The following is a 20,283-nucleotide window of genomic DNA, read 5'->3' as shown; positions in this document are numbered from 1 at the left end:
CTAGAAAAGTTTTTGTCTTATAAAAAGCGGGGGGGAACACCATAATTATCAAGTGGTCAGTTACCAAAAAAATTACAAGCTAAAGGGACCTGGGAACAATCCCAACCTCAAATTGTGTGTATAGTTGATAAGTTACTGATTTATAGTTAGTCCATTTTCTGCTATCATATTTCAGCTGAGACTAAAGAGAGTCCAATGTAAACTTAGACCGGTAGCTTTTAAACTTTTCTGGGTCACTGTAGCTTCATACTCTCTCTAAATGTTCAATACACACATGTAATTTTAGCATATATCTTTACAGACCTTAGCCATGGCCCAATTTATAAACTTAGTCACAGAAAAGGGAAATACCAAAGCAGTGTCCATTCCAGCAGCACGGGGTGGAAGGGGTCTACCCAGAGCCTGTCTCTATCCCTAGAGCTGGAGGGCACTTGCAGGGGCAGCCTCTAACACAGTTCCCCCTAGTCCCCAACTCCAAGTACTAATCTCTGTGTAATCACATTTTAGGTGGAGACTGCAATCAGTGACTCACTAGGACATGGCAATAATCATGGATGTCATTTCTGAGAGTACACCACTTAGTCTCTGGCGTCTATGTATGGAGATACTCTATGGAAAAGCCCATGTGGAAAAGAACTTGTGTGTCTGCCAATAACCATGTAAGCTTGGTGCAAATCCACCCTAACTTAAGCCTAAAGATGACTTATAGTTCTGTTCAATACATCGATCAAGAGAGGCCTTGAATCAGAGGACATGGTAAAACTGCCCTGAGATTCCCAACTCACAGAACAACGAAGTAATTAATGCCTGTTTCTTATTTTAAGCCATTGAGGATTTGGAATAATCTGCAAGAGACAGAGAGCCAACATACTCCTGGACAGTGGAGCCATCACATTAACTTCCTGTGTCCAGTTTCCTATCAAGGAATTTGCAGGGGGTAGGGGAGGGCTGGAGAGATGGCTCAGCAGTTAAGAGAACTAGCTGTTCTTGCAGAAAACCCAGGTTTGAATCCCTGAACCTACAAGGCAGCTAACAGTGATCTATAACTCCAATTCTAGGGGTTCTGATACCCTCTTCTGTCTTTTGTAGGCACTGCATGACACAGGTGCACTTACATACATGCAGGCACAACACTTATATATATAAAATACAAATAAATAAAATTTTTTTAAAAAGAAGAAACTTTCTTGGGCTAGGGCTGTGGCTCAGTGTTAGAGCACTTGCCTAGCAAGCTCAAGGGCCCAAGCCTTAGCCATACACCCCCCCCACACACACACCACACACCACCACATACACACACATACCACATACACACACCACACACACACACACCCCCCCACACACACACCACACACCACCACATACACACACATACCACATACACACACCACACCACACACACACACACACACACACACACACACACACACACACTTTCTCACCAGCTAGCTTCCGCTATAACTCACCTAAAGCAGATAACACACTGGGTCAGGTTGACGTATTTTACTTTTCCAATTCTAATTTAATACATTTCACAATTGGTCTTTTGTGAGTTCTTATTATTTTACATCGAGTCGAGTCCTCAAGCCTAGGAAACAGCTTTTCTGTGTCTCCCATGACCATCATGTTAGCAAGAATTTGGGAAACAAACCTGAATTTCACATTTCATTTGTGGAGGGGATGACTGAGTTCAGTCTGCCTGCTTATGTCACAGCTCAGTGCTAACATGTGCTGTCTTTTAAAGGCAACATTGAGCTGGAGGTGAAGAACAGGCTGTGGCTGCTAGTTGATGCGCTCAGGCAAGAGGCTCCAAAGCTGCTCGCTCACTCCTGGCCACACGCTACAAGCCTCACCATTCAAAATGCAACAATTCTTATGAAGTGACCAGGGCAGAGTTTATGCTATGGTCCATTTTAGTTAACTTTTCCAATCTTTTAGGTTTAAAATTTTATATTACTTAGCCCCCATTATTGGTTATCAGTACTGAAAGTCCACAGACTCTGCCCTTACACAGACCTGACCAATCTCTTTTAGGACTGGGCCAGAATCCACTGCATGTTGAATAAAAATGCTTGATGCCCTCTTTGAGTGCTATGCATGACACAGGTGCACTTACATTCATGCAGGCCATACACTAATACACATAAATTTTTTGTTTTAAGTAAAATAAATCATTAAAAAAGACTTCTTAAACCAGGCGTGGTGGCGCACACCTTTAATCCCAGCACTCGGGAGGCAGAGGCAGGTGGATCCCTGTGAGTTCAAGGCCAGCCTGGTCTACATAGTGAGTTCCAGGACAGCTGAGGCTAGCCTGTTCAAGTTCCAAGCCAACTGATGCTATAGGGAAACCCTGTCTCAAAAAACAGAAAAAAAAAAAAAAAGAAAGAAGAAAAAAGAAAAGAAAAGAAGATTTCTTAAAAAAAAAAAAAAAGATGTGCTGTGCCCTAACTGCACGTGTAACTGTGCTGGGAAGGAAGAGGAGACTGGGCCCTTCTCCCTTTCAGCCAACTTGGCCTCACACGTTTGTCTCAGCCACACCCACCACGCCAGGCACAAGACTGTGTCAAGAATTCATGTAACAGAGAGAGGTTAACAACATCACATTACAGTTCTTTACTTGGCACATTAAAGACCAAGATTCTTTTCCCTTCTGTAGTGCTGGGGATGGAACCCATGGGCCTTGCCCTCGCTAGGCAGGACTCTTCCACTAAGGTACACTCTCTCAGCCTTTAAATGGAAGTTTCTTTATATAATGTCAAATTAACACTCTAATATTAATTTATGCCAGAGTTTACGTGGGATCACTTTAAAGAGGTCACACAGAAGATACATTGCTCCCACACCTTGTCACAGCTTGGATCCTTCCATGTTGTCATTCCCTTTCGCCCTCACAACTCTCTACTGAGGCAGTCAGGTGGTGCTCATTTTATGGATGAATACATTAGTAATCAGGAAGTTTCCCTTTGTTTCAAGAACTGGGTGAATCATCCGCAGCTACAGCCACACAGATGAGCGCTTCATCTACTCAGCCCCCTCTCCTCCCATCACCCATTCTCCATCTTTACACAGAGAAGATGCTAAGAAGTACTCTTGATGCACTTGGAAACCTTTAAGGAACTGGTTCCCGAACCATAAAGCAGGCTGCTCTGGTAATGGTGCAGTCTCTTCCTCTCGCAGGATGGAGCAGAACTGCCTCTCCCACAGATGAGGAAGCCGAGGCTTGAGTCCTCACCATGGCTGCACCAGGATCAGATGCCCTAACTCCCTAGGAAGCTGAGCACTGAGTTTTCTAAGCCAAGGTGATTTCTGTGTGAAAACAAATACCACTGTGTGTGAGGCCCCGGTGGGAGGACAATGCTTCGGTTCCTCATGTGTTGTATGCGTTCTGCCTTCCAACTTCCTGCCGTGCTCCTAGCTTCTGAGGTTAGGCATCTAAATCCTCTAGGGAAATACCGTGGTCATGGCTCAATAGTGAACACCGAAAACAATTTAGTGGCACAATCTATCCTCCACTCAAATGAGATTATTCTCAATTCCTTATAAAATATGTATTTTTCTCACTGTCTCCCTTTGTGCAAACCAACTCTCCTGCCCGAGTGTGCTCTCATACCCGATCTATCTGGAAACCTTTCTTCCTTTAACACTTATCCCCCCTCTCCCAAAAACCCCGACAGGTACCTCCTTCACCAAGTGGTCAAGGTTACCTCCACCAATAAAGACACACTGATACCCACATTACCACTTCTGTTTCATCTGTGCTAGAAACAGATAAACTGAACTTAATTGTAGAGATACATTAGAGGAACCCAAACTGACAGACATTCTATAAAATAAATGGCCCAGGGGTTGGGGAGATGGTTCAGTGGTTAAAGGTACTTGTTGCTGTGCAAGCACGCAGACTGGAGTTTGGACACCAGAACCCACATAAATGCCAGGTGGGTAAGGCCATTCCAGTGTAATTCCAGCCTTGCAAGATGGAGATACGGACCTGTAGACCAAGCTCGCAGACTAGCCATAGTGTGAGGTCTGACTGAGAGAAAAGGTGGAAGAGAGGTGGAATAAGATTCCTCCTATCAGTCCTGGGCCTTCACAGGCACATACGCACACACGTGCTCCCACATACATGCAAACATGTATGCACACACATACACATGAAAAGAAGAAAACAACTAGCCAGCACCCTTCAACGCTGCTGAGGCACTCCAGACAAGGACTGAGGAGCCCTCACAGAGAAGCCATGACAACTAAACGTAGTGTAAGGGCCTGACACAGAATCTGTACCCAGAAAAAAGACTTTAGTGGAGCAGTTATAAAAATTGAGTAAGTTTCACATATTAGGTACCAGCACGGCATCAGTGTTAAGCACATTAGCCATTTGGGCAACTGTACTGTAATTACATAATGCTAACATTTAAGGAAAGTGGATGAAAGATACATAAGAATCCTTTGAACTCTTTTTGTAAGTCTAAAGCTAAGTGAAAATGAAGAATTTAAAAGATTTTATTTCAATTATCTCAGAGTAGCCTTACTGAACCTGCCATATAGCTGGTGAGCACTAACTCCCACAGCCCCTGGGAGACATTCCACTATAGCATCTGCCGCACAGTATTGATGGTTTGCATTTCATATCTACTTTCAGTACAGAAATATACTGCAAGCCATATGCAATTTAAAGTTTTCTGCTAGCCACAAGATAGTAAAAACCAAATAAAACTCATTTTAATCTGGAGTCTAGACTGGCTTAGTACTGGCTAAGCACTAGGTTGGTCTTGAACCTGGGGCCATTTTCATGCTTCAGCCTCCCAAGAACTGGGATTACAGATGTGAGCCAGCATGCCAGGCATCATTCATTCATTCATTCATTCATTCAGAGACAGGGTCTCCCTGTACCACCCCAGCTTGCCTGGACTCACTATTGAGACCATGCTGGCCTTGATCTCAGAAAGACCCACCTGCCACTGCCTCCCGAGTGCTGTGATAGGTGTGCATCACCACACCCTGCCTAATGTTTGATGAATTATTTACAGATTCTTTTTTAAAAAATCTTTTTGAAAGAGGGTCTCTCTGTAGCCCCAGCTGGCCACACATCTCACAGAGATCTACCTGCCTCTGCCTCCTGATTGCTGGGACTTAAAGGTGTGTGCCACCATGCCGATTTTTTTGTTGTTGTTTTGGTTTTTTGTTTTTTGGCCTGGCTTTAATTTTAATAGTATAGTTTAGTTTCTCTTGGTAGTAGTCAACATAAAAAGTTATTGAGACATTTATTTAATATGCCTTTTTCGGTGTACTGTCTTCAAAAGCCGGTTGTATTTCACATACACAGGATGTGCTGGATAGCTTTAGTATCAACTTGACACATCTGGGTTGAAGGAGCCTCAAGGGGGGAATTGTCTCTATTGAACTGGCCTGTGGCCATGTCTGAGGGGCATCTTCTTGATGAGTGATGTGGGAGGGCCCAGCCCACTGTGGGTGGTGCCACCCCTGGGCAGGTGGGCCTGTGTTGCATAAGAAAGCAGGCTGAGCAGGGGCCAGGGGAACAAGCCAGTAAGCAGCGTTCCTCCATGGCCTGTGCTCCAGCTCCTGCCTCCAGGTTCCTGCCCTGAGTTCCTACCTTGGGCTCCCTGAATAACTACAACATGGGAGATGTAAGCTGAATAAACCCTTTCCTCCCCAAGTTGGTAGTGATCAGAGTGTTTTGTCATAACAACGGAGAAACAAACTAGGACATAGGACATCTCAATTCAGACTAGCAACAGTTCAAGTACTCAACAGTCACATACGGATAATAGCTGTTGTACAGAATACTATACGTAACTGTTAGCTCTTCAAATGAAGAAATGATTCATAATATATATGCATGTATGTGACTGTACCAGGGCATGCATGAAGGTCACAGGGTTTTGTGAAACTGGTGGGTCCCAGGGGTCAGGTTCTGGCAGTCAGGCTTGTGTGGCAAGCACCTTTACCTGCTGAGCCATCTTTAGCCAGACCCCTTTTCTGACCATCACTTAACAGTAACCAGAATTTATTTAACAAATTAGTGTGGGCTTCAAAAGCAAATGCTAAACCCTGAGCCTCACCTCCTCCGTCCAAGCACGAGAACTTACAAGCACAGCAGACCCGTCTTTCTCCATCTTCTGGCACGTCTCTTTTTCTAACCCTAAAGCAGAGAAAGTCATCCTTATAGTAATCCAAATAAGTGATTCCTTTGTTCCCAGTGAAAAACAGGGAAACCTGATACATGCCCAGAATGACTGAACACACAGCATTTCAAGATTTTTAGGAGGAGCACTGGCATTCTGTTCAACTCCGTTTGGTTAAAAGTCCGTAAGTTTCAGAAGAAACAGGCATGCTTAGTTAGCCACTACCAGTCAAACCTCGGGCAGAGGGGCAGGCCTGCCCCCTTGTGCCCAAAGTTGAGCACAGGAGCTGCACTCACTGGGATTATTTCAGAGAGGGAATTCAAGCGAGGAAAACGACACTGAACACTCTTTTATTACGATGTCTGAGTACGCTGAAATTCTAGCTCAGAAGAGCGTCTCCAATTTAATTAATGCAGCAGAGAAAATGAAAATAAGCCTTTAAATTCAAGTCTGGAAAAACTAAGTTTGTTTTCTTTCCCACACCCTTCCCTTCACTTTCCTTATCAGCAGGTGATGTTCAAAACAGAACATACCCCTGCTGGAAAATTTAAACATAGAAAAGCATACAAAACATTAAAGCTAAAAAGCTTCATATTGCGATAACTAAATATTATTTTAGTCAACAGTTACTACAAACAAAAGTGTGACCACCATACCCCTACTCGAACCCCTCAAAGCACCTCCAAACCTGTGAGCTACAATTCCACTCCCTGTCTGTCCCAGACTCACAGAAAGCCAGTGGGCATTTTACCAACATGGTAGGTTCCCTCCTATCACTGTGTGGTATCTTCATTCTTTGAAGAGTAACTATATACAGACCCAATCAAGCTCTCCCTCCACTATCACCCTCTCCAGGACACAGATTGATGCCTGGTACCAGTGCCAGGGATGACATTCTGCCTATAGCCATGGCCTCTGCTTGCTCCTTTGAAAGAGCCGACTGATTACAGTGAAATGGTTCATTTAAATCTGTTGGTCCCCAAAGCCAACTGGCCTGTTTACTAGCTTTGAGGGCAGCACTGCATCTAGCAGAGCCCTAGCTCTTTACAACCCCATTCAAGGAAGTGCCTCCAGGGAGGAGGACTACATTTCAACAAACATTTCCCATGTTACTGTAAGAGAGGAAACCCAGACACATCTCTCACAGTCCCCGACCTTGTGACAGTTACATTGTCGCCCCTTCTACAGTGAGTATGCTAAAGAGTACAAGCACAGCACACGTAGCCAGGGAAACTGCTCAGGGACAACGTCTGCGCACTGTTCACAGATGGTGTTCGAGTGCGCACTTGGCTCCCCAAAGGCCATGAACCATTAATGAGTCTCCACGGTTCCAACAGACCACTCCCTCTGTACTCCATCATGCTTCTGTGAAGCTGTCCATAAAAAGACGGTTCAACTGGGTCTGGAAAGATGGCTTGGTGGTCAAGAGCATGGACTGCTCTTGTAGGAGACTCAAGTTCAGTTCCCAGCACCCATGTCAGATGGCACCTATCTTCAGAAGGATCCAATACCTCTGGCCTCTGCAGGTACCTGCACTCACATGCACACACAGACACATAGTTAAAGGTAATTAAAATAAATCTTTAAAAAGGCAAAACGAAACAATGTAGCCCTGGCTGGCCTGGAACTCCCAATCAAACCAGGCTGGCCTCAAACTCAAGGGATTTCACTGCCTTTGTCTCCCAAACAGCTAATTATTAAAGGTGTGTGCCATCATGCCGGTCAAAAATAATAAAAATAAATCTTAAAAAAAAAAAAAAAAGATTTCAAGCTGAGTGTGGTGGCACACACCTTTAATCCCAGCACTCAAGAGGCAGAAGCAGGCAGATCTCTATGAGACTGAGGCCAGCCTGGTCTACATAGTGAGTTCCAGGCTAGCTGTGGCTACCGGGAGACGCTGTCAAGCTGGAGACGGAAGCTCAAGCATGTAACCCCAGCACTTAGGGGGCAAAGGCAAAGGGATTTGAACATTTGAGGACAGCTTAGTCTACATGGTGTGTTCCAGGACAGACAGGGTTACAGGGACCCTGTGTTGAAAAATAAAATCAGAACAACTCAACAAAAACCATATACTTTTCTGTTTCTTTGGCCTTCATTTTAGAAGGTTCTTGTAAAAACATCTATTAATGTGGGCATGACAGTATAAACATGTAACCTCAAACTCAACAAGTAGAGGCAGGATGTGGAGTTCAAAGGCCAGCCTGGGCTACACAGCAAGACCCTGACTCAAAAACAGAAGAGTTGGGGGTATAGCTCAGTGGAAGAGTGCTTGCCTGGCATGCACAGAGCCCTGGGTTTATCTAGCACTGCAAAAGCACAAAGGAAAGCACATGATATGAAATAAATTCATATACTTTTCTCCTTGGTATCATTTTTGTTAGAGGTCTCAGCCATGAACTTTGCAATGAGAAGGGAAAAAAGACACTTTGCCCTGCTAGCTGTGTGACCTTGAACAACTTACTTAGCAACTTTGTTTTTCTGAAGAATGGTGAAAGCTTAATAACTACTGAGGAGCCCCCCTTACACTTAATAACTACTGAGGAGCCCCCTTACGCTTAATAACTACTGAGGAGCCCCCCCTTACACCTAAGAACTACTGAGGAGCCCCCTTACACTTAATAACTCCTGAGGAGCCCCCTTACGCTTAATAACTACTGAGGAGCCCCCATTACACCTAATAACTACTGAGGAGCCCCCTTACACTTAATAACTACTGAGAAGCCCCCTTATACTTAATAACTACTGAGGAGCCCCCGTTACACTTAATAACTACTGAGGAGCCCCCGTTACACTTAATAACTACTGAGCCCTCCTTACACTTAATAACTACTGAGGAGCCCCCTTACACTTAATAACTACTGAGGAGCCCCCCATTACACTTAATAACTACTGAGGAGCCCCATTATGCTTAAAAACTACTGAGGAGCCCCCCCTTACACTTAATAACTACTGAGGAGCCCCATTATGCTTAATAACTACTGAGGAGCCCCCCCCTTACACTTAATAACTACTGAAGAGCCCCATTATGCTTAATAACTACTGAGGAGCCCCCCATTACACTTAATAACTACCGAAGGCCCCGTTGTACTTATTAAGTACTGAGGAGCCCCCGCCCCGTTACACTTAATAGCCACTGAGGAGCCTGCCGTTACATGTAGAACCCTGCCGTTACATGTAGAACACTTAGTGACCACTTAGGGAAGGCACTATGAGTACCAGGTACTATAGTGTCTGGAAGTTAAACAAGAAGCAGAGTAATTACAAAAAGTCATATTACAACGTATTTACAGACCACAATATTTTAAGATGCCCATATTTATGCAAAATTATAGAGAAATTCAATCAGTGTCTCTTGAACACCCTCCACTGATCCCTGCATCCCTGGAAATCTGACAAGCACTTTCCTGTGTCTTCTCATAAAGAAGCACTCCAATCCATCCCACGGTGAGCCAATTCTCTAATCTAAAGCAGCTCCTGCTTTAGGTCTCCAGCACGTCTACGCCCATGTGTAGAAAGATGAAGAGATGCACCCATACCTGCTTCTGAGGATGAAAATGCATGATTTATGGTAGACACAGGAACATTGGAACATTCAAAGTACTCCAGGTCTTCCTCTGGCTCACCTTTCACCTCAGCCCCAGCTGATTTCTGCCCACATGATGTGGATGCCAGCTTCTCCTCATCAGTAGCGTGGCCATCCCTGTTAGAAATGTCTGAGATCTGCGAGATCACTGCTCCTTCCTCCTGAGAAATGCAACAGAGAAGATGCTGACCTTCAGGGGCACTAGTGGGTTAGCAGCCACGGCTGACAGCATGACACTGCGTGCCGACCCGTGTCAGCATCTGAGAGCATGATACCACGTGCCGACCTGTGTCCGCATCTGAGAGCATGACACTGCTTGCCGACGTGTGTTGGCATCTGAGAGCATGACACTGCATGGCGACCTGTGTCAGGATCTGACAGCATGACATTGCATGGCGACCTCTGACAGGATCTGCCACAGGCCCAGCTACAAACCAGGAAGAAAATGGAATCTTCCCTTCCAAACACGAAATGCTACTTTTTCTAGATCTAGCATCCGTGATTTGAGCCTAAAATTTGAAATTTTGAGCTTTTCTAGCCTAAATACATAAATAAGCACTTTGAGTCATCACAGACAGCAGCTTTAAAATTTCTTGTTCATATGCCTAATTTTTTTCAGACACACATTGTGCTCTCAAGTCACATCTAAAAACTTTCAGGATTAAGTATCTTTAGTAACAATTAAACACCTTTCAAAGAATACCTTCAAATAATTACAAATCAGCATAGTCTAAATACCTAAGTAGCTTAATGTAATTTACTCAAGTGATCTGACATCCACACCCTGTGACCCATTTTAAAACTATACAAACATGTTTTTTTTTTTTTTTTTTTTCCTTTTTTAGGACAGGTCTCCTTTTTACCCCCGCTGGCCCGGGACCCCACCTTTATACCAGGCCTGGGAGGATGGTTGACTGCCATTACTGCTGCCCCTCTGGGGAGAATAGCTTCTGTTCCCATAGATGGGAGACTCAGGCTTAGTCACCAGGCTAACTCAGATCTCCCCAGCACCAGCTGCTGCCAAGGAGCTACATCAGCAGGATTGAGCTTGGAGATGGCTTAAGGCCAAGGAGGAATGACTTTCCACTCTCACCACATCCTCAATCAGACCAACCTGAGTACTGGGGAAGGAGGGCTGAGGCCAGAACTGCACTTCAAGGTCTTATCAGACAGACTGAGATGCAGATATACCTTGCCATGGACAAGGACCTAGGGGAGCAGCAGTTCTCAAGGGCAAGAGGCAGAGGATAAGGAGAGGACGATCAGGAACCACAACCCTCAGGCAATAATAGCTTTAAGGGTTCTTTTCTTTTTTTGTCCTTTTTGAGACAGAGTCTCCTTGTAGCCCCAGCTGGCCTGGAACTCACTATGTAGACCAGGCTGGTCTCGACAAACAAGTTCTTCAACTGTCATAAATTTACAATATCCTTTTTTTCTCTCTGAATTTGTATTTCTACTCCACTTCTATCAGGAAGTTATAGCAAGGCCAGGTGTGGTGGTGCACACTTTTAATCTCAGCACTTGGGAGGGAGAGGCGGGTGGATTCCTGTGAGATCCAGTCCAGCCTGGTCTACACAGTGAGTTCTAAGCCAGCTGAGGCTATAGGGAGAAAGAAGCTACGCCATGAAGAAGGAAGAGAGAGCAGATGAGATGAAAAGTGCACTGCAAAGAGGCAAAAATCAGAGAATTTAAAGAAATTCTCCTAATGAAATCTACTTCTGTGACTAAGCTTGTGTATGAGGTGTATGCACACATACATGTGGATCTGTGTGGAGGCCAGAGATCCACACAAGGTGTCTTCCTCCATCACTCCCCGTCACTCTCCACCTTGTTTTTCTGACACAAGGTGTCTCTCTGGACCTGGAGCTCACTGATTTAGCAGACTGGTTGGCCAGCAGATCCCGAGGATCCACCATAGCCACTCCACAGTGCTGGGGTTACAAGCATGCACGGCTGCGCCTGGCCTTTTCATGGGTGCTAGGATCAAGCACAAGCATTTTACCCACTGAGCTCCAGCTCTAAAAGTCTTGTTTCTCTGATTAAGACTATTTTTTCCTTGACCACAAGTCTTTAAGTGTTATTTTTATTCTGGAAAGTTATCATTATAGTTACTAATGAACAATTTATCTTCAAAATACTGCCAGATTTTGGTGGGTTTTTTTTTTTTTGTTGTTGTTGTTGTTGTTTTGTTCTGTGGGTTTTTTTTTTTTTTTTTGGCCTTTTTGAGACAGGGTCTCCTTGCAGCTCCAGCTGTCCTGGAACTCACTATGTAGACCAGGCTGGCCTGGAACTCATAGAGATTTGCCTGCCTCTGCCTCCTGAGTGCTGGGATTAAAGGCGTAAGCCAACAGGCCCAGCCATACTGCAAGTTTTTACAATAATTATCAAACACAGGTGCTACCACGATGTGTGAGTAGGTAAAGGCACCCACCATCAGTCCTGAAGACCTGAGTTCAATTCCCAGGATCCACGTGGTAGAAGAAGACAACCAACTTCCACAAGTTGTCCTCTGACCTCTACAAACATGCTGTGTCAGGTGTGCCCCCCCCACACACAATGAATAAAATAATTACCATGTACAGCAGTATATACTGTTGCACTAATTATTAAAACCTTTACAGTATGTATGCATATATATCTATGTATAACCTTTACAGTGTGTATGCATATGCATCTATGTATGTATAACCTTTCCAGTGTGTATACATATGCATCTATGTATGTATAACCTTTACAGTGTGTATGCATATATGTATGTATAACCTTTACAGTGTGTATGCATATATGTATGTATAACCTTTACAGTAGGTATGCATATACATCTATGTATAACCTTTACAGTAGGTATGCATATACATCTATGTATGTATAACCTTTACAGCAGAATACATAGGAGTTTTGTTTTTTGTGTTTTAGACAACTGAAAATAACTGTCTAATAGTTTTTGCGGTTGAAATTTTCAGGAAGATTTTTTTTTTTTTTTGGTCTTTTTGAGACAGGGTCTCCCTGTAGCCCCAGCTGTCCTGGAACTTACTATGTAGACCAGGCTGGCCTTGAATCCCAAGTGCTGGGATTAAAGGTGTGTGCCACCACGCCAGGCCTAGGAAGATTTTTTTTTTTTAATACAATTGTAGTAGTCAAAGAAAAACTCAGATAGCAAATCTCCACCCCCCTGCTTTTTTTAAAATATCCTAAACTCTATCAAGTTTCTGGTACAAATTCTATTAAATAATGAGTGTTTTATAATTATAGTTATGCTAAAATAAAGTTTAAATAAGAAGAGATCCCAGGAGTCAGTGCTCTGGTTTTAGGAGTTTTTGGTTTGTTTCCCAATTACTTCATATAGTCATGGGTACATATTATTTATTCCTAGAATAAAGTAAGGTCAGTATCAATTTCTGGTTTCCATTTTTATAATTATAATCAGAAGATGAAACCAAAACTATAATAAGATCTATCAATGATTATTCACAAAATGAAGAAGGGAAGTTTTGTAATAAAAATGCCTTTCAACCTCTTGAGCCCTTTCCCAGGATCAGTGCCAAAAGATTCTCTCATCAAACTTATTTCAGGTTCTCCACTGTGTTGAAAGCAATGGACTGGGAAGCCACCTGAGCTTAAAAAATATTTTCTGGGGCTGGAGAGATGGCTCAGTGGTTAAGAACACTAGCTATTCTTGCAGAAGACCCAGATTCAAATCCCAGCACCCACATGGCAGCTAACAACTGTCTGTAACTCCAGTTCCAGGTGATCTGACAGCCTCTTCTGATATCCGCAGGCATTGCATGACATAGGTGCACTTACCTACATGCAGGCAATACATGCATACACATAAGGTAAAAATAATAAAAGTTAACAAAAAATATTTTCTGATTACTAGAGTCAATTACCTCCTTATAACCTAATCCTGATATTTCAAACCATCCCTTTCGTGATCTGAAGAGGTGAACTGCTGGTGGTGCTAGATGCTAAATCTAGAAAGATTTAGAATAGGATTTTTTTAAGTTGAAGGAAGATCATTGTGAGAGGTCCCTTTTCTTCCTAGGTCTTCCTGGATGAGTTCAGGACAGTAAGGAACTAAAACTAGTTTCCTTCAAGCTGAGTACTCAGGCAGCCCTACAGAATGAAACCAGGCAAGAACCTCTGTCTACGAGACATTCTAGTGACAGACACAGACATACCTGAGAACAAGTATCCAGAGCAAGAGACTGAGTTTCGCATGTCCTCACCTTGCAGCCACTCCTGGAAATGAAAGGAAAAAGATGAGCCGGTGTGGACTCTCACTGACAACTCTCCAGTATGAGATGGAGCACACAGCAGGGTGTGGGGAAGCCAAAGCACGTAGCACCACACAATCAGACACCTGCATGGTAGAGATGTGGAGAAGATGCGTGCTCTAGAGACTGACAGCTGGGCTCATTATCTGGCAAACCACCCCAGTCTGTGGTCTGCCAGATGCCAGTAGTCTGGGCCCCACGTGTTTACTCACACGCCACACAACCCATTTAGGTCATCTAAGGGCGGCCTCCCCAGCTAAAGACATGTGGTTCTGATCTTTACTCGCTTGTTTTTGGCGTTCATCAGAAAAATTATCACACTGGAAGAGAGTCTTTGAAAATTCTTTATTGCACAGAAATCTTCTAAGACAGCTCCAGTCTAGACTGGGTGCTTACAGAAAAGAGCCATGGCCAAGAGAGAGTATTAAAGTAAAAATATTTGAATAAAGTATTACCATTCTTAAGTAGTAAGGTGGAGAAAATGAGTACCATGAACTGTCCAATGCCCAGAACTGAGGAAAACTTGGACCACCTGTTATTTTTAGATTAGTATACAATTTGTGATCGCAGGATTAATAGAGATTCTGTTATGTTTTAATGAACTTAAAATATTCAGAAAAAAAATCCCCCCCCACACAAAAAGAATACCCCACAGTCATTTTGCCAACAAAAGAGAATTTTGAAACGTGCACGGTCACTAATCCAGTCCCTTCTCTAATGCTTGCTCTAAGTGTCACCCTCTGTCATCAAACTTAAGTTCACTCAGTAAAATGTATTATCTGCTCTAAGACAGTAGCATCATTCAATAAAAAAAAAAAAAATCCAATTATTCCCAGCATTAAGTAGCAGATCACTTCAAATCACTGCTGTATGGTTGGGGCCAAGCCAGCTTTTAGGTCAAAGTGCCACGTGACATGTGCCAAGCCAGGGGGACAAATGCTCTTGTACCTAAGGCGGAAAGGGCGACCTCCACTCCTTCAGGTACACACGAATGCAAGGCTAAGCCAACTATGAAGTGGCAAATGAAATGCAAAAAAATCATTGTAAGGTCAACTCAGAACAGAAGCCAACATGCAATGGAGAGAAAGCTGGGGTGGAGGTAAGAGGAGACTGCCAGACAGTCTCAGTGACAGGCGAAGTTCATAGCAGGCGTACTTACAACAGAAAACAGAGAAATTTCACTTGCTCAGTAGTCCTGATGCACCAACAAAATGAGAGACAGGAAAGAGACAGACAGATGGGAAAAAGATCATGTGAAAGCTAGAATATTTATCTTTGACTAGTAAATGCAAAAGTTTCACAATTCTTCATATGATGTGAAATACAAATTAAAAATGTCATATTCATGAATGTTAGCACTGGTGTGTGAATGGTATCAAGACCTCAACGCTAATGGAGTGGAGTGATGCAAACACTCAGAAATGATACAGATCCAAATCTGTTGATGAAAAGTAAGCCTCAGAATGCATATAAATGCCTAACACAAAGAAACAGTGTTTCACTACTGAGCATATTTACTGTAACTGTCCAATTCCAGGTCAAAGGCAATGCCTAAACAAAAATACAGTTGAAAAGGTATCTGGTTATGTCCCCAGTAGGTATCTAAGAAACCTACAGTGAGCCAGGCATGGTGGAGCATGCCTAAATTCTAGCAGTCCAGAGGCTGAGGCAGGAGGACGGGAGGGTAAGGCCAGCCTGGGCTCCGCCCACCCCGACTTCACACCACTTACAGTATTTGGCCTGCAGATCCCAAACATGTTGCATGTCTCTATTTTACCTTTTTGTATGTCCCACTGACTCCTAAAGAGCTACTCTAGATGTCAATGTCGTGATTGTTTTTGGTCTTTTCAACAGGTAAAGTGCTCTGTTCACCCTAGCACCACACAGAAGACCCCGTACTCTTTTCTTATAGAAACAGAATTTAAAAAAAAAAATACATCTCTATGATACATTACATCAAGACCTTCATTTCACAAAAACAAAGCAGGAAGAAACGCCAGCAGGTGAGGACGGCATGACCCAAGAGTGGGCATTTCTTGGTTCTAAACACAAAGCATAGAGCACGTTTCTTCTTTAGCCCAGGTTTAATCTCACACAAACGCACTAGCTTCCCACCTTCAGCCTGCAGCTGGAAAAAGGGCTCTCAAGAGACTACAACTTTGGTAGGCATGTCAGAGACAAAGAACCAAGGCAGCAACATGCCTAGCACATACCCCAAGTACTGTCTAGACACAGATATCTAACTTTATAAAACTCACAAGAAAGCTGTGTAGACAGTCAGTCAATAATAGTTTTCAAAACCCGTTTAATTGGTCAGATAAATCAGAAAACAAATCAAGAGAATACCAATGTCATTTTACTCCCCTTACACATACAGGGAGAGACTCTGGAGAACTGATTCCTGTATTGCTCAGCTTCCTTGGTCTTGAGACTGATGCTTCTTCTCTTTAAACCCTTGGATGATTTCTTTTCCAGTATAATTCATAATTTGGTGCTTTCTTACAAGACAATGCTGCTGCAAAGTATTTTCTAGGTGATTTGGTGAAAATCACAGATACAGCACTTAAACTGCCTCTTTTTATTTAAAAAAATTTATTTATTACATTATTTTATGTGTATGAGTGTATTGCCTGCATGTATGTGAGTGCACCCATGTCGTGCAATGCCACAGAGGTCAGAAGAGGGCTTCAGATTCCCCTGGAACTGGAGTTAAGGATGGTTTGTAGCCACCATGTGGGTGCTGGGAATCGAACCTCAGTCCTTTACAAGAGCAGTCAGTGCTCTTAACTGCTAAGCCATCTCTCCGGCCCCTAAATTGCCTCTTTTTTTATTTTAATTTTATTTGTTATTTTTATTTTCTGTGTCTAAGTGTACTGCCTGCATGTATGTAAGTGTACCCATGTCATGCAATGCCCTTGGAGGTCAGAAGAGGGCATCAGATTCTAGAACTGGAGTTACAGACAGTTGTTAGCCACCATGTGGGTGCTGGGAATCGAACCTCGGTCCTCTGCAAGAGCAGCCCGTGCTCTTAACTGCTGAGCCATCTCTCCAGCCTCTACTTAAAGTGCCTCATAACATCTCATCCTCGACATCACTGGTCCATTACATCTAATTTCTCATAAGATGTCACAGGGTTATAAACAGGTATACATCTTCTATTCAACTTTTTTACAATGCAATCCCACAGCAAAGTTAAACTGAAACCTCACGTGGGATATGGCCTGAGGGATCACTCTGGGAACTCCCAAGACTTACCCAAAGTTCATTCAGGTTTTCCAGGAGAAATGGGTGCGTGTGTAAGGAACATGACTAATTTATTCGGGATCAACTGACCATTTAGAATACTCTCAATTCTTATCACGGAAATTTGCTAATGAATCAAAAACACACATAAAGACAAGAATTCTCACCACCACCACCAAAAAACTTTACAACTTTCTATTCTATAAGATCATTCTGGATGTTTTTTAACATTATTGACATGGGACAGGTAATCTGCATAGTTGGAACTTTAGTTTTATCCATAAGAAATCTGAAAATGGTGGACAGCACGGATACCAAATTCACTATACAAAGTGATTCCTGACAAGGATTTCTGAAAAACCTCAAATCTTCACTTGATTATTTCAAACATAATTTTTAAGAAAAAGTATCCAAGGTGGAACGAAATAAACAATTAAGTTAAGGAATCAGAAACAGGGCAGAAATCAACAAAGGAGACTCTGGTACTTGTGACTGCACAGAAGAGCTAGGAAGAGTGAGGACTACAGAAAGCTCTAAGTTTTCGATCTGCCCCACTGTACCACAAACGTTAAATCAATTCACAGAAACCAAAAGTAGCCAGCTGCCAAACTCCCAGAGAACAGAGCAGAGCACCACACCCAGCACCCACTGCCACTCACGTTATTAAACGCGACTTTGCCTTCTTAGGTGATTCTAAGATTTCATTAACATGATTACCAGAGGCGGAACAAAAGTCGCTGCTGGTCAAAGCTGAGGTTGGTTTAAAGGGATCCATGGTTTCGTCAAAGGGGTAGGAGCCTTTAGAGGACAGGGGTGGGGAGTTCTGCAGAATAGGGTAGCTCTCAAAGGGATTCAAGTTAGGGTGATCCCGTTGACTAGGATCTAGCTTAGAAGACATCTGGGAGAGAGGAGTATCTTGGACGGTGGGGTCTGCAGGTTGTCCTACACCTACTGGCTTACTGAGGCCGTCTTTTTGTATCTTAGGTGTCAGTTTGTCACCAGGTTCCCTGCCAAGTTTTCTTGGAAGGGCTTTCCTGGCCTCTGCATTTTCCGCATCTTCTGTAAAATCAAGCTCGAGTTTGAGAGGCGAGTTCCTGGCCTCCTCCTGTAGCTCAACCCCTGAGTCACTGGTGTCGTTACTGAAAACATCCACAGATTCTTTAAGATCAGACGATTTCTGGCCCCAGGTACCTGCAGGGGCACAGGAAAGTGTGTTCTCATCCAACTCATTGGAGAGGGGCGAGCCCACCCTGGCAGGCATTTCCAAGTCTCCCCCAGCTGCTTTCTTCCTCAGGGAGACAGGTCTGGGCTTTCTTAGCTTGCTTCTGCTGGCCACGGGCTCCGGACAGGGGACTGCAGCCTTCATATCCACTTCTGTGAAAGCCTCAAATGTAAGCCCCATGCTGACTTCTGTCACTGGCTTGTCCCAGGTGGCTTCTGGTGCAGCAGAGACCACAGTTACACAGCCATGGGCTGCTTTTGTTTCAAGGGCTGCTGGGATGGCTGTGGAATTCTTGGTTTCTATTGAAAATGGCCTCACTACGGAGATTTTGCTAATATCTTCTTTGACGTTCTTTACTAAGTGAGACTCAATGGTTGTCTGTGGCACCTCATTTTCTGAAGGCTTAGCACTAGGATCAGATGAGCATTTTTCAATTACTTCTGCTAGCAGCTGTTCATCAGCTTCCTGCAAGTCTAAAAAAAGGAAAGGAAAGAAAAGAAAAAAAATCCATGAAAGAACTGTTTTTCTACCACTGGTAGGTACACACTGTTTGGATTTGCTGGACAAACAGCAAGCTCTCTTCCATTCTTATTAAGCAGCTTAGCAATGATGGACGTGTAACCTAAATGGGCTCTGCACCCTAAAGTGAATTTTCCTTGGTGCAGGAAATTATTATGCTAGTACTATAGCTGTTCAGCAAAAGGTGAAGTAGATCAGGGGTCTATTACAATGTGTACTAGGTGATGCTGACATTCTGTAGTTTAAAACTGGTCTGGAGAAATCCACACACCAAAGGCGTGGCTGCCAAGGGTACAGATAAGCACCAAACTGGCTCCCAGGACAGAATGATGTTCCCATGGTCAGAGTTCTGCAGTTAGCAGATCTGGTATGTCAAAGTAAAAAGCCCAAGTATTCCCTATTCCAGAGACTAGAATTAAATGAACTGACTGTTCCAAGAAACAGTTGAAAACCCCACTATGGTCAGCTCATGGGCTACCTTTCTATGGATATGATAACTAGAAAAACCAAGTAAAAGGGCAAAATAAAATTAGAAATGAATATTAATATGACTTTATAAGCTGGGCAAAGTGGTGCATGCCTATAATCTTAGCATTCAGGAGACAGAGGATCATGAATTGTAGATCCTGTCTCAAAACACAAACACAAAACCAAAAATGGCATTAAAAAAAAATCCCTCAAGTAACTAAGACACAATCCATAAAGCAATATCATTTTTTCTTTGTAACATTGGTCTCTAGTCTGGGTTGGTAATCCCCTCAATCACTTATAAAAATAAAAGTATCTTTCTTCTTTGTGTTTTTTTGTTTCTTTGCTTTGTATTGGAGACAGGATCTTACTACATTATGTAACCTGGCTGGCCTGGAAATCACAGAGATCTACTTGCCTCTGTCTCCTGGGAAAAAAATAATTGGGGTTTTGCTAGGAAAAATGTACAAGTTTACTACAACGGTACAAATGAAAGCATTTCTATAAAACAGGAACTAAGTGCTTTCCTAACCCAAGACACTTGAACCAACAGTGTAGCAGTAAAACCCAAGTCAGTTGGTTTTCTCTCACCTCGTGACCTTAAAGGCACAGACTCTAGTGCACACCAGAGGGCACAGAACCCTGCACCCTACCACAGCTTGCCTGAGGCATCCCTTCCCCTCGACTATTCTCGAGTTGTATCCTCTTCCAGCAACTATAAACCCTGGACAGGAGATTATGGGAACATCTGAATTTATAGCCAGTGGATCAGGAGTACTAGGATTTGTGACTTGTATCTGAAATGGGGACAATCTTGTGGGCCTGAGC

The 20,283-nt window shown here is 43.3% G+C and overlaps 1 protein-coding gene across 5 annotated transcripts in view; it reads right to left on the bottom strand.

Annotated features, from left to right (window-relative positions):
* Tacc1 (transforming acidic coiled-coil containing protein 1) overlaps positions 1–20,283 on the bottom strand; it is a 92,187-nt gene that overhangs the window by 13,148 nt on the left and 58,756 nt on the right. For 2 of the 5 annotated variants that reach the window (XM_029568542.1, XM_008843295.3), the window contains exons 3-6: positions 17,906–18,941; positions 13,908–13,968; positions 9,680–9,887; positions 6,081–6,160 (exon numbers count right to left, since the gene is read on the bottom strand). In XM_029568542.1, coding sequence (XP_029424402.1) covers positions 6,081–6,160; positions 9,680–9,887; positions 13,908–13,968; positions 17,906–18,941 — 1,385 coding nt within the window. The remainder of the gene's footprint in view (positions 1–6,080; positions 6,161–9,679; positions 9,888–13,907; positions 13,969–17,905; positions 18,942–20,283) is intronic. The other 3 variants (XM_017800710.2, XM_017800713.2, XM_017800714.2) reach the window with 3 other exon arrangements.

This window comes from Nannospalax galili, unplaced genomic scaffold, assembly GCF_000622305.1.
Source record: "Nannospalax galili isolate Female #2095 unplaced genomic scaffold, S.galili_v1.0 scaffold1871, whole genome shotgun sequence".
Classification (NCBI taxonomy): domain Eukaryota; kingdom Metazoa; phylum Chordata; class Mammalia; order Rodentia; family Spalacidae; genus Nannospalax; species Nannospalax galili.
This window is presented reverse-complemented; position numbering and strand designations above follow the sequence as displayed.